This window comes from Hyperolius riggenbachi, chromosome 12 (assembly GCF_040937935.1).
Source record: "Hyperolius riggenbachi isolate aHypRig1 chromosome 12, aHypRig1.pri, whole genome shotgun sequence".
Taxonomy (NCBI): domain Eukaryota; kingdom Metazoa; phylum Chordata; class Amphibia; order Anura; family Hyperoliidae; genus Hyperolius; species Hyperolius riggenbachi.
The window spans coordinates 130,168,258-130,180,426 of record NC_090657.1 but is presented as its reverse complement, the minus strand read 5'-3'; the positions used below and the strand labels follow the sequence as shown (position 1 = coordinate 130,180,426).

Here is a 12,169-nt window from a genome sequence, read left to right as displayed (position 1 = left end):
GGGGTAATTAATCTTACCACTTGTAGGCCAACTGGGTTGTATATGACTGCAATCTGCAAAAATGTAAGTGTGTCATAAGCTATAAGCACCAATATTACAATTTAAAAAAGACCCACATCCAAAATAGTGAGGTGGATAATTTACAACAATAAATATAAAAACCTGCACTACCACAGTAAACAGCGCCGTTGGAATAATACCATGCATTATTCCTATGTGTAAAGACTGGACTGTGACACCAGTGTCATTCATTAATAAAATACATGCTAGCAAAAAGTGTATAGAATATTTGAGTAAAACCTGCACCTACAAAAACTAGTGCCAGCCTAAACTCAAAGCACAGTGCATAGGTATAAGCAAGGTTTGGGGTCCATACAGGGCCGGATTTGTACTCTTTACTGCCCTAGGCCACTGTCACCAGCCACCGGGCCCCTTCAGTATAGGTAGCGAGATGACCCCTCCCCCCTTCCCTCTAGTATATGTAGCCAGATGACCCCTCCCTCCTTTCCCTCTAGTGTAGGTAGCCAGATGACTCCCTTAATCCTTCCTCCCCCCCCCACCACCTTTCAGTATAGGTAGACAGCTCACCTTCACACTGCAGCAGCCATCAGTGTCACTCATTTTTCCGCTTATCCCCTGTGCCGAAGTTTTCTCTTCCTTTCCGTCTCCAATGCTGCCAAAGTCCATAGCCACCGGCCACAAAGCAAACGTGCACAGAGAGCATGGTGGCTGCTGCACAGGTGGCTGGCAGCACAGTACCGCGGTCAGGCGCTTGCCTGATCTCCCTGCATTGCAGCATTTGCAAGCTTGCAAATGCTGCACCAGTTTAGCCTGCTGCTTTGGTGCCCTTCCTCCTGTGGTGCCCTAGGCCATGGCCTAGGTGGCCTTGGCTTAAATCCGGCCCTGGGTCCATAGGACCCAATATAAGGCATCATATACCCATACACTGTATGGAATAAACAGGGGGCTCATGCACACACCTCCTGTATATGTATAACTATTCTAACGAGTGACCCATATCCCCTATATGTGCATAGATAACCCAGAAACATACGTTATATAACTTCACAATAGCCTGAGTTACAGCCCTCAAGTGCAGATAGTAAAGGGAAAAGCCACAATAGTGTATATAAAACGCCCAGTGTAAGGGTAAATAACTACCTGTATTATCTAAGCAGTGAATGTTCAGTGACGATTCCGTGAGCAGACATGCATCCACAGATAAGAAGGAAGAGCTGCCCAGCCACCCCAGGTGGGACTTAAAAGAATGTTTAATATAAGGAAATGGTCAGTAGTAAATAGCTAATGTAAAGGAATGTTAACTATTCACATACTGGTAGTGGGCACTATACTATAGGTATTACCATTTATATACAATATCACAAAAAAAATGGAACAAGGCATTATTATATCACTGGATAAAACTACAGTACATCTTCCTATAATTCTATTTAAAAAAAATTGCAAAATGTATAATACATGTGTATGTCCCAGAATAAGATGCTCTATATACTTTTCTCTTGTGCTGCTGTTACTTAGGGCTGAGACGCACCAGAAAAGCTCCCCAAACGCTAGAGGTTTCAAAAGCTCTTCCCAATGTAATGCTATGGGTTTTTTTTTTTTACAAAACCTCATTGCTCCAGTGTGCATAGACACATAGGATAACATTAGCAGGAGGTTTCAAAAACTCAAAACGCTCAGAAAAACTCCTCTGGTGTGCACCTGGCCTTACAGTTGATAGTAAAAATATGTCACCTTTTGATGCAGCCCAACTCCTCATGGGGAAATCTCAGGGTTTTCTTTATTTTCAAAAACTTACTAAATGGCAGTTTCTCAGTCCAACTGTCAAAATAGTTTGCAAAATAGTAGGGAGACCCGCCAGCAACTTTGTATAGATCTATTACTGGTAGTGCTTATGTGAAGAATAAATTATATATTGAGAAATTCCCCTAAGGACATGGACTAGTCCAAAAACCTGTCATATTTTTACTACCTACTGTAAAACACAGTAACGCAGGAGAAAAATCATTTTATACTGCATTTTAATCTAGGAAAAACATAGTTACGTAGTTATTTGGGTTGAAAAAAGACATACGTCCATCGAGTTCAACCAGAGAACAAAGTACAACTCCAGCCTGCTCCCTCACATATCCCTGTTGATCCAGAGGAAGGCGAAAAACCCTTACAAGGCATGGTCCAATTAGCCCCAAAAGGAAAAAAATTCCTTCCCCACTCCAGATGGCAATCAGATAAAATCCCTGGGCATTACCTAGTAATTGTAGCCATGGATGTCTTTCAACGTAAGGAAAGCATCGAAGCCCCCTTTAAATGCAGGTATAGAATTTGCCATAACTACTTCCTGTGGCAATGCATTCCACATCTTGTTCACTCTTACTGTAAAGAACCCTTTCCTAAATAAGTGGCTAAAATCTTTTTCCTCCATGCCCCTTGAGAAGGCCTAGGGACAAAAAGCTCATCCTTTTTCTAAGTATGTGTGCACATGTATTATTTTACAACTTTTTGCGATAGCAGAACTTTAATTGGAAGTGATTGGGGACAGGTAGTAGCAAAGTCCAACTGTTGGCCTAAGTGGAATTTTTCTCTTAATGCAAGTTATCTGAAAATGTTCAAAAACTTTACAGATAAACAGATTACTTGACTTAGAATTGGTATGGGTGATTGTTTTCCTGTTCTTTTGCAGGTTCAAGCACAGCTTTTGCAGTTTGCAGCAAAAAACATCGGTCTCAATCCTGCACTATTAACCTCGCCAATTAATCCTCAGCATATGACCATGTTGAACCAGCTCTATCAGTTGCAGCTGGTAAGTTTTATAAATTTGTTTATTTAATAGAACTCTTTTCTTCAATATGTCTAGGCAACCTGTGCCAACTGGTCAGGTTTCATATATCGGACTTCCAATACAGGCTTCAATGTGTGAGCTGATGGATTATGTTCTGTACAGATTGATTTAGTTATTTAAAGTAGGGTATCTTATGGCTATTGGTGTTTAAAGGATACCCGAGGTGACTTGACATGATGAGATAGACATGGGTATGTATGGTGCCTAGCACACAAATAACTATGCTGTGTTCCTATTTTCTTTCTTTGCCTGAAAGAGTTAAATATCAGGTATGTAAGTGGCTGACTCAGTCCTGAGACAGGAAGTGACTACAGCGTGACCCTCACTGATAAGAAATTCCAACTATAAAACACTTTGCTAGCAGAAAATGACTTCTGAGGGCAGGAAAGAGATACAAAGGGTCTATAGTTCAGAGAATTTAGATCTGGTATACTTCAATGAATGTGTCATTGAGCAAAAACAATAAAACCATTAAAACTTAAAAAGTAGATTCAAACATAAAACTGTGGAATATCTTTAAGTCCTTTTTGGGAGAAGGAAGATGGATACAGTCGTTTATTTCATTAATTTATTTTCGCCTCTGGTGTCCTTTAACCACTTGACCACTACGTGTGGCGTTTCGCTTATGTACCAGAACAATTTTCACATTTCCGCGCTCCTCTCATTTTACCAATACCTTTATCACTACTTATCACATCAAAATTAACTACAATACCTTTTCTCCCCCCAAAAATTGGGAGAAAAGGCCCCTATGTCTTATAATCTGATACATGGAGTGTGTGACACACAAACGTCCGCCGCAAAGTTGGTCTCCCTGCACTTTCCCTAAAGAAATGTAATTAGCGGCAGCAACCGTTATCACTCACCTCATCCTGGGAGTCCGTGGTGATCAGCTGCTGGCACCCTCATGTCCTCTGTGTGGTCCTCCGTGTGTCCGGTATCCTGCTCCGCTCTGTGACTGCAAGTAGCGGCAGCAGCCGATATCACTCACCTAATCCCTGGAGCCCACGCGATTAGCAGCAATCATTAATTGTTTTATTTATTTTATTTATTTATTTAAGTATTTATATAGCGCTGACATATTACGCAGTGCTGTACAGAGTATATTGTCTTGTCACTAACTGTCCCTCAGAGGGGCTCACAATCTAGTCCCTACCATAGTCATATGTATGTATCGTGTAATGCATGTATGGTCTAGGGCAATTTTGTTTGGCGAAGCCAATTAACTTATCAGTATGTTTTTGGGATGTGGGAGGAAACTGGAGTGCCCGGAGGAAACCCACTCAGACACGGGGAGAACATACAAACTCCTTGCAGATGTTGAACTGGCTGGGATTCGAACCGGGGACCCAGCGTTAGCAAGGCGAGAGCACTAACCACTATGCCACCGTACTGCCCCAGTGGGATTAGTGCATGAACGTGCACGAACGACAGGCGTAAGTCTCACGTCTAGGAACCTACAGTGTAACAAATTTGCATGTGAGCCTTACATCCAGGACCCTGAGGGTGGCTTCACACTCCAGCTTGGCATCCACCACACTGCCAAAAACAAGTTTTCAGGGATTATCGCATTAGTATGAGATAATCCCCGTCTGGTATCCGGCCAAGCAGGAAGGGACGCTCACTTCCTGTCTGGCAATAGATGACGTGTGCGGAAGCGTATTGTTAAAAACTGCAGCAGGTTTTTTAAAACACACGCGTGACCATAGGCTTACATGACTTGAGGTTCGGACAGAGGAGCCGCACAGTAACGTAGGTATGGATGCACGTTAGGGCATTTCCGGCGCAGTGTGCCGGAAAGTAGGGAGTGTGAACTCCCCCATAGACTTACATTAAGCTACAATATGGTGCACCGCCTTAGTGTGAGGGGGCCCTAAAGTGGTTAAAGGGGAACTCCAGGGAAAATAACTAATGAACAAAAGCGCTTAATTTTTACAATAATTATGAATAAATGATTTGGTCAGTGTTTGCTCATTGTAAAATCTTTCCTCTCCTTGATTTACATTCTGATATTTATCATATGGTGACGTTTTTACTGCTGACAGGTGATGTCAGTGCAAATAGCTGTTGGTTGTTTTTTTGGCAGTTGGAAACAGCACCATGGTCCTGACGACACACTCTGGGAGGGGTTTTAACACAATATCAGCCATACGGAGCCCCCTGATGATCCGTTTGAGAAAAGGATAAGATTTCTCATGTGAAAGGGGGTATCGGCTACTTATTGGGATGAAGTTTGTCCTTGGTCATGGTTTCTCTTTAACCACTTCAGCCTTCAGTCGTTTTCACTTTATGCATCTGAGCAATTTTCACCTCCCATTCATTAGCCTATAACTTTATCACTACTTATCACAATGAACTGATCTATATCTTGTTTTTTCCGCCACCAATTAGGCTTTCTTTGGGAGGTACATTTTGCTAAGAGCCACTTTACTGTAAATGCATTTTAACAGGAAGAATAAAAAAAAAACGGAAAAAAATTCATTATTTCTCAGTTTTCAGCCATTATAGTTTTAAAACAATACATGCCTCCATAATTAAAACTCGTGTATTGTATTTACCCATATATCCCGGTTATTACACCGTTAAAATTATGTCCCTATCACAATGTATGGCGACAATATTTTATTTGGAAATAAAGGTGCATTTTTTCCGTTTTGCATCTATCACTATTTACAAGTTTAAAATAAAAAAAAAAAAATAGAAATATTTCATCTTTACATTGATATTTAAAAAGTTTAGACCCGTAGGTAAATATTTACATGTTTTTTTTTTTTTATTGTAATGTTGTTTTTTTTTTATTAAACATTTTATTTGGGTATTTTTGGGAGGGTGGGATGTAAACCATAGTTTTATAATGTAAATGTGTCTTGAGTTTAATTTTTTTCACTTTTAGTTGTAGTTTTACTTTTTGGCCACAAGATGGCAGCCATGAGTTTGTTTACATGACGTCACTCTAAGCCAGTGGTCCTCAAACTAAGGCCCGCGGGCCGAATGTGGCCCCCTGAGGCTATTTTACTGGCCCCCCACACACAAAAATGTATTATAGATGCAGTCAGCTACATATTTAAATATTGGTGGTCCGCATATAGAATGAAGCCAGAAATCAGGGTACTTATCCGTTAGCCGGGCGCATCCGGCAGGTGGCGCTGTTGTAGCGAATTTCGATGCGCTGTTGTATCTAATTCCATTCATAGTTACTATGGTAACAGGTGGCCGCAGGTGGCACTAATTACATTGTTGATACGCAACGTAACGATACAGTGTGTTAATGGCAACGAATATACATTGTATTTGAAGTGGCCGGAATTAAAATGAAGGCGGCAGCAATGTAACACATGAAGCCGCCGCCTTCGTCTGTTCTTCTTCTCCCCCTTTGCCCTCTCGCTTCTATACAACACTGCCAGCTGGGGGGGGGGGGGACACCCGTGACACGCGTGTCCCCCCACAGTCGTTCGTCGCAAGGAAACAAGCAGGCTTCCCTGCCGCGACGAACGACTCTGGGGGGACACGCATGTCCCCGCAGGCTGGCAGCATTGTATACAAGCGAGAGGGCAAAGGGGGAGAAGAAGAACAACAGACGAAGGCGGCGGCTTCATGTGTTACATTGCCGCCGCCTTCATTTTAATTCCGGCCACTTCAAATACAATGTATATTCGTTGCCATTAACACACTGTATCGTTACGTTGCGTATCAACAATGTAATTAGCGCCACCTGCGGCGCTTCCATTCACACAGTACTACGTTCAGTAACTATGAATGGAATTAGATACAACAGCGCATCGAAATTCGCTACAACAGCGCCACCTGCCGGATGCGCCCGGCTAACGGATAAGTACCGAAATCAGTAATTTGCTCGTTTCCAATCAAATTCCACATCAGGTGACACTGCTGTCCAATTGGACTGCAGGCTGTCACCTGGGGTATGCTTTACTGTCTGGCCCGCAAAGACTTCTACATCATTTTATTTATACTCCGGCTCCCCAGCAGTCTGAAGTATGTTGACCCGGCCCTCGACCCAAAATGTTTGGGGACCCCTGCTCTAAGCGTAACACGCTTAGAGCGACGCATGGGGTACGTTACAGCCAGAAAAAGCGAAGCTTCCAAGAGAAGCCTTCGCTTTTTCAGCGGGGGAGAGGAATCAGTGATCGGGCGCCATAGCCTGATTCACTGATTGCCAGGCTACTGAACCGCGGCCGGGAGCGCACGTGCACGCGCGTGATCGGCTGCGGGAGTGCGCGGACGCGCACATGGCCTCCTGGGCGTAGCTAGTACGTCCAGGAGGCCAAAGTAGTTAAGGACCAGAGCAGTTTTGATGTTTTAGTTATGTCCCTATTCAATCAGCTAGTACTGCTTATGAATATTACGTGATTTATATATTATTTTGGGAAAAACTAGTCTTTCTTTTGGAAGTATTTTAAATTTGTATTCTTTTTAACAAAAAATAAAAGATGAAATATACATTTCTCAAGTTTTACCTATTATAGTTTACAAATACAGTGGGATGCGAAAGTTTGGGCAACCTTGTTAATTTTCATGATTTTCCTGTATAAATTGTTGGTTTTTATGATAAAAATGTCAGTTAAATATATCATATAGGAAAAACACAGTGATATTTGAGAAGTGAAATTACGTTTATTGGATTTATAGAAAGTGCGCAATAATAGTTTAAATAAAATTAGGGCACTGTTGTCATTTTATTGATTCCAAAACCGTTAGAACTAATTATTGGAATTCAAATTGGCTTGGTAAGCTCAGTGACCCCTGACCTACATACACAGGTGAACCCAATTATGAGAAAGTATTTAAGGGGGTCAATTGTAAGTTTCTCTCCTCTTTTAATTTTCTCTGAAAAGTAGTAACATGGGGTCTCAAAACAACTTTCAAGTGACTTAACCTCCTGGGCGTTATGGACGAGCTCAGCTCGTCCAGTACGCCGCAGGGCACTGCTCAGGCAATTGAATATTTTTTTTTTAAAACACGCAGCTAGCAGTCTGCTAACTGCATGTTTCTCCGCTCGCCGCTGATGCGCCGCTACCCGCTGCGTAACAGCCCCCCCGAGACCCCGTGCGCAGCCTGGCCAATCAGGGGTGGATCGGGACTCCCTCTGACGTCACGACGTCGATGACGTCATTCCGTTCGTTGCCATGGCGACGGGGGAAGCCCTGAAGGAAATCTGTTTCAGAACAGGATTTCCTGATGGGCATGATCGCCGGCGGCGATCGGAAGGGTGGGAGGGAGGAAGCAGGGAGGGGGGGAATCATGTAGCTGGTGCTAGGCTAGCTACATGACAAAAAAAAATGGGTTAAAAAAACCACCCGCGGCCGTGCAGCCGCTGGGATTCAGAAAGCCAGGGAGGTTAAAGACAAAGATTGTTCACCATCATGGTTTAGGGTAAGGATACAGAAAGCTGTCTTTGAGATTTCAGCTGTCTGTTTTCACAGTTGGGAACATATTGAGGAAATTGAAGACCACGGGCTCAGTTCAAGTTAAGGCTTGAAGTTGCAGACCAAGAAAAATCTCGGATAAACAGAAGCGACAAATGGTGAGAACAGTCAGTCAACCCACAGACCAGCACCAAAGACCAACAACATCATCTTGCTGCAGATGGAGTCACTGTGCATTGTTCAACCATTCGGCGCACTTTCCACAAGGAGATGCTGTATGTGAGAGTGATGCAGAGGAAGCCTTTTCTCCGCCCACAGCACAAACAGCCAGCTTCATTTTGGAATAAGGTGCTGTGGACTGATGAAACTAAAATTGAGTTATTTGGGCATAGCAAGGGGCGTTATGCATGGAGGAAAAACACAGCATTCCAAGAAAAACACCTGCTACCTACAGTAAAATATGGTGGTGGTTCCATCATTCTGTGGGGCTGTGTGGCCAGTGCATGGACTGGGAATCTTGTCAAAGTTGAGGGACGCATTTATTCCACTCAGAATCCGTAGATTCTGGAGACCAATGTCCAGGAATCCGTGACAAAGCTGAAGCTGTGCCGGGGATGGATCTTTCAACAAGACAACGACCTTAAACACTGCTCAAAATCCACTAAGGCATTCATGCAGAGGAACAAGTACATAGTTCTGGAATGGCCATCTCAGTCCCCCGACCTGAATATTATTGAAAATCTGTGGTATGAGTTAGAGAGCTGCCCATGCTAGGAAGCCATCAAACCTGAATGAACTAGAGATGTTTTGTTAAGAGGAATGGTCCAAAATATCTTCAACCAGAATCCAGACTCTCATTGGAACCTACAGGAAGCGTTTAGAGGCTGTAATTTCTGCAAAATACGGATCTACTAAATATTGATTTCATTTCTTTTTTGTGGTGCCCAAATTTATGCACCTGCCTAATTTTGTTTAAACAATTATTGCACACTTTCTGTAAATCCAATAAACTTAATTTCACTTCTCAAATATAACTGTGTGTTTCTCCTATATGATATACCGTATATACTCGAGTATAAGCCGATCCGAGTATAAGCCGACCCCCCAACTTTTACCTATAAAACAAGGGAAAAGTGACTGACCCGAATATAAGCCGGGGGTAGGAATTGCAGAACCTAGAAGTACTGTCAACCATACTCCCTGTATGCCCTATGTTGTTAAACAAAACTGTAATCTATTAAATACTGATAAAAATCCCCTTCCCCGAGTGCCCTGCCATATGCCTTATGATTTATGCAATTCTCATTGTAAAAAAAAAATAGCCATTGTTAGTCTCCAGCAAAACGCCTTTTAAAAAGATACAATGCAAGAAATTTCCATTGAACGTAGAGAGAATGAATAAAAGCAGTATGTAAATATATACCTCAAAAACATCTATGTGAGCAGTGAAGGGATGTGAGACATGAGTTCCTGAGTTTCCTAGAAAACACCCTCCACTGCCCCCCGAGCGGAGCATTAAAGTACATATAGGCAGCGTGTCCTCCATCTCAGTGAAACTCGGTCAGCAGTGAAGGGATGCGTGACGTCTCCCAGAGTCTCCATCCAACTCCACCACCCCCACCCCCCGGTAGAGCGGAGCAGTAAAGTAAATAGCAGCATGTCCCCCGTCATACATAGGCTAGGCAGCGTGCGTCCCACCGGCATACACAGGCTTTGTCGTAAGCAGAGTGTTGGCGTACGTCGGGAGCTTTCACTCACCGTTCCTTGCCGTCAGGACTCCCGTGCTTGCTTGTTGCTGTCTCACATTTATGACGCTATGCAGTGGTACTTCACCACTAGAGGACGTCATATATGTGAGATGGCAACAAGCAAGCACGGAAGTCCTGACGGCAAGGAACGGTGAGTGAAAGCTCCTAACGTACGCCAACACTCTGCTTACGAAGCCTGTGTATGCCGGTGGGACACGCTGCCGAGCCTGTGTATGCTGGGGGACATGCTGCTATTTACTTTACTGCTCCGCTCTGCGGGGGGTGGGGAGGTTGGAGACTCTGGGAGACGTCACGCATCCCTTCACTGCTGACCGAGTTTTGTCTAAACAATTCTGTCGGCACTCCGCGGTCCTTCCTACACTCGGCACATGGCGGGGGCACTTGGGCAAGTGTTAAGACTCGAGTATAAGCCGAGACCCCCACTTTTGGGTCAAATTTTTTTCCCCCAAATCTCGGCTTATACTCAAGTATATACAGTAGTTAACTGGCATTTTTTTTATCATAACAGCCAACGATTTATACAGGAAAATCATGACAATTAACAAGGTCGCCCAAACTTTCGCATCCCACTGTAGAAAGTGCGGCTGTAGATAAAACCTTATTTTATTTGGCTTTTCTCCACTTTATCAAAAAACGCAAATTCTGTTCCTATCACAATCTGTGGTGATGATATAGGATTTTGAAGTAAAGGTGGGTTTTTCTGCAGTGTGTACTTTTTAACTTAAACTGAAAAAAAACTGAAAGCATTGTTGGTTGGTAGGTAACATTCGTAAATGATAGGGGGGGAAAGATTAACAGGGGTGTGGTCTTAAAAGCAGGTAGAGTTAAAAAGGTTTATTTCATTTTAATAGTTTTCCCTATAACCTTTCCCAATTCGGCCTGTTGCCCCGTCTTGTATAGATCTCCCTGGGAGTAGTTTAGCAGTCCCCCATTGTTTCCCTGATGGTATACTGGCCCCCAATAGATGTCCCTGGTAGTTTAGTGGCCCCCCAATAGGCTTCCCTGGTGGCCTAGTGGGTTTATCTGGTGGGATGGTCTGATGGTCCCCCATATGTAGAGCTGGCACCACGAAGCATGCTGGGTAAGTATTCACCTCCCCTAGATTAAGCGACTAGCAGCTCTCCACTCTGCAAAGGTCAGCATCCAGCCTCGCACTGCCGCTAAGTACCTGGTCCCATCATCAAGCCGAGTCACCACACAAGGGGTAGTGTGTTGCTGGAGCCTGTATGCCGATCTGCGTGAAGGGTACCGAAGATAGCCAGGGGAACAAGGAGAGGTGTGAGCCGTTCCTCCTCTGCACCAGTCGTTTGTGATCACTACAATCAGTAGCGATTGAAATGATTTAGAGCCAGGTGGCATGGCTCCTGATCAGTGAAGGGAGATGTTAATGGGTGCACACGTTCGGGGCGGGAACACGGAAAGCGAGTGGTGTAGATTCTGAGCCGTGTCAGAGTTAGGAAGCCAGAAGTGTGGCGTTTAATCTACCATTAGCATTCCCAAATCAGTTTAACATGGGCCTATTGTGGCTCAAAAAAATTGCACACTTACAAATGCACATATCGCCATTGAAAAGCTTTTAAAGCGATATCACTTTGTGCAAAACCGCACATGCTTTTCAACAAGGCAGATATCTGTCTTCTGACAGAGTGAGAGTGAGTCATGCGATGGGCTCACAGTGATCACAGGGTAAGGAGTCAGTAGATCTGGCTCCTGATGTGATGCTGAGATTGCATCACAACTGATTGGGCGGGGGGGGGGGGGGGCGCTGGGGACAAGGCTAGGTAATTAAAGGGGGGTGCAGTGGCACACGCTCAACGGGCTGACATACAGAATGTCAGCTCTTTATGAAGAGCAGATTCGGGGGGGGGGGGCATAACATGGCCCGGACTTGTGCAGAAACAGGATCAGCCATATACCGGCTGTATCCTGCGCCCAAGTCTACCGGCGCTGATTTCAAATGTATGCATGTTTTTTTCATGAATGTTATTGTATAGGCACTTGTGCGTGGGTGATTCTGATAGTAACATTGGTAGTGTTCTGTTGCAAATATTGTACTATCTGGATAATGATTCATGGCTACGCAATAGACGAACTCCGCCTCTTGGCTATGCAGTAGTCGAGCACCAGCCCAGTCATCCAATTTTAGGCTGCATTAA

General features: G+C 43.9%; 1 protein-coding gene across 1 annotated transcript in view; it reads left to right on the top strand.

The window, feature by feature from the left end:
• The window catches only part of TNRC6C (trinucleotide repeat containing adaptor 6C), a 353,608-nt gene that overhangs the window by 238,258 nt on the left and 103,181 nt on the right, over positions 1-12,169 (top strand). Inside the window, exon 8 of the mRNA XM_068262142.1 lies at positions 2,702-2,821. Within this exon, the coding sequence (XP_068118243.1) occupies positions 2,702-2,821 (120 nt within the window). The remainder of the gene's footprint in view (positions 1-2,701; positions 2,822-12,169) is intronic.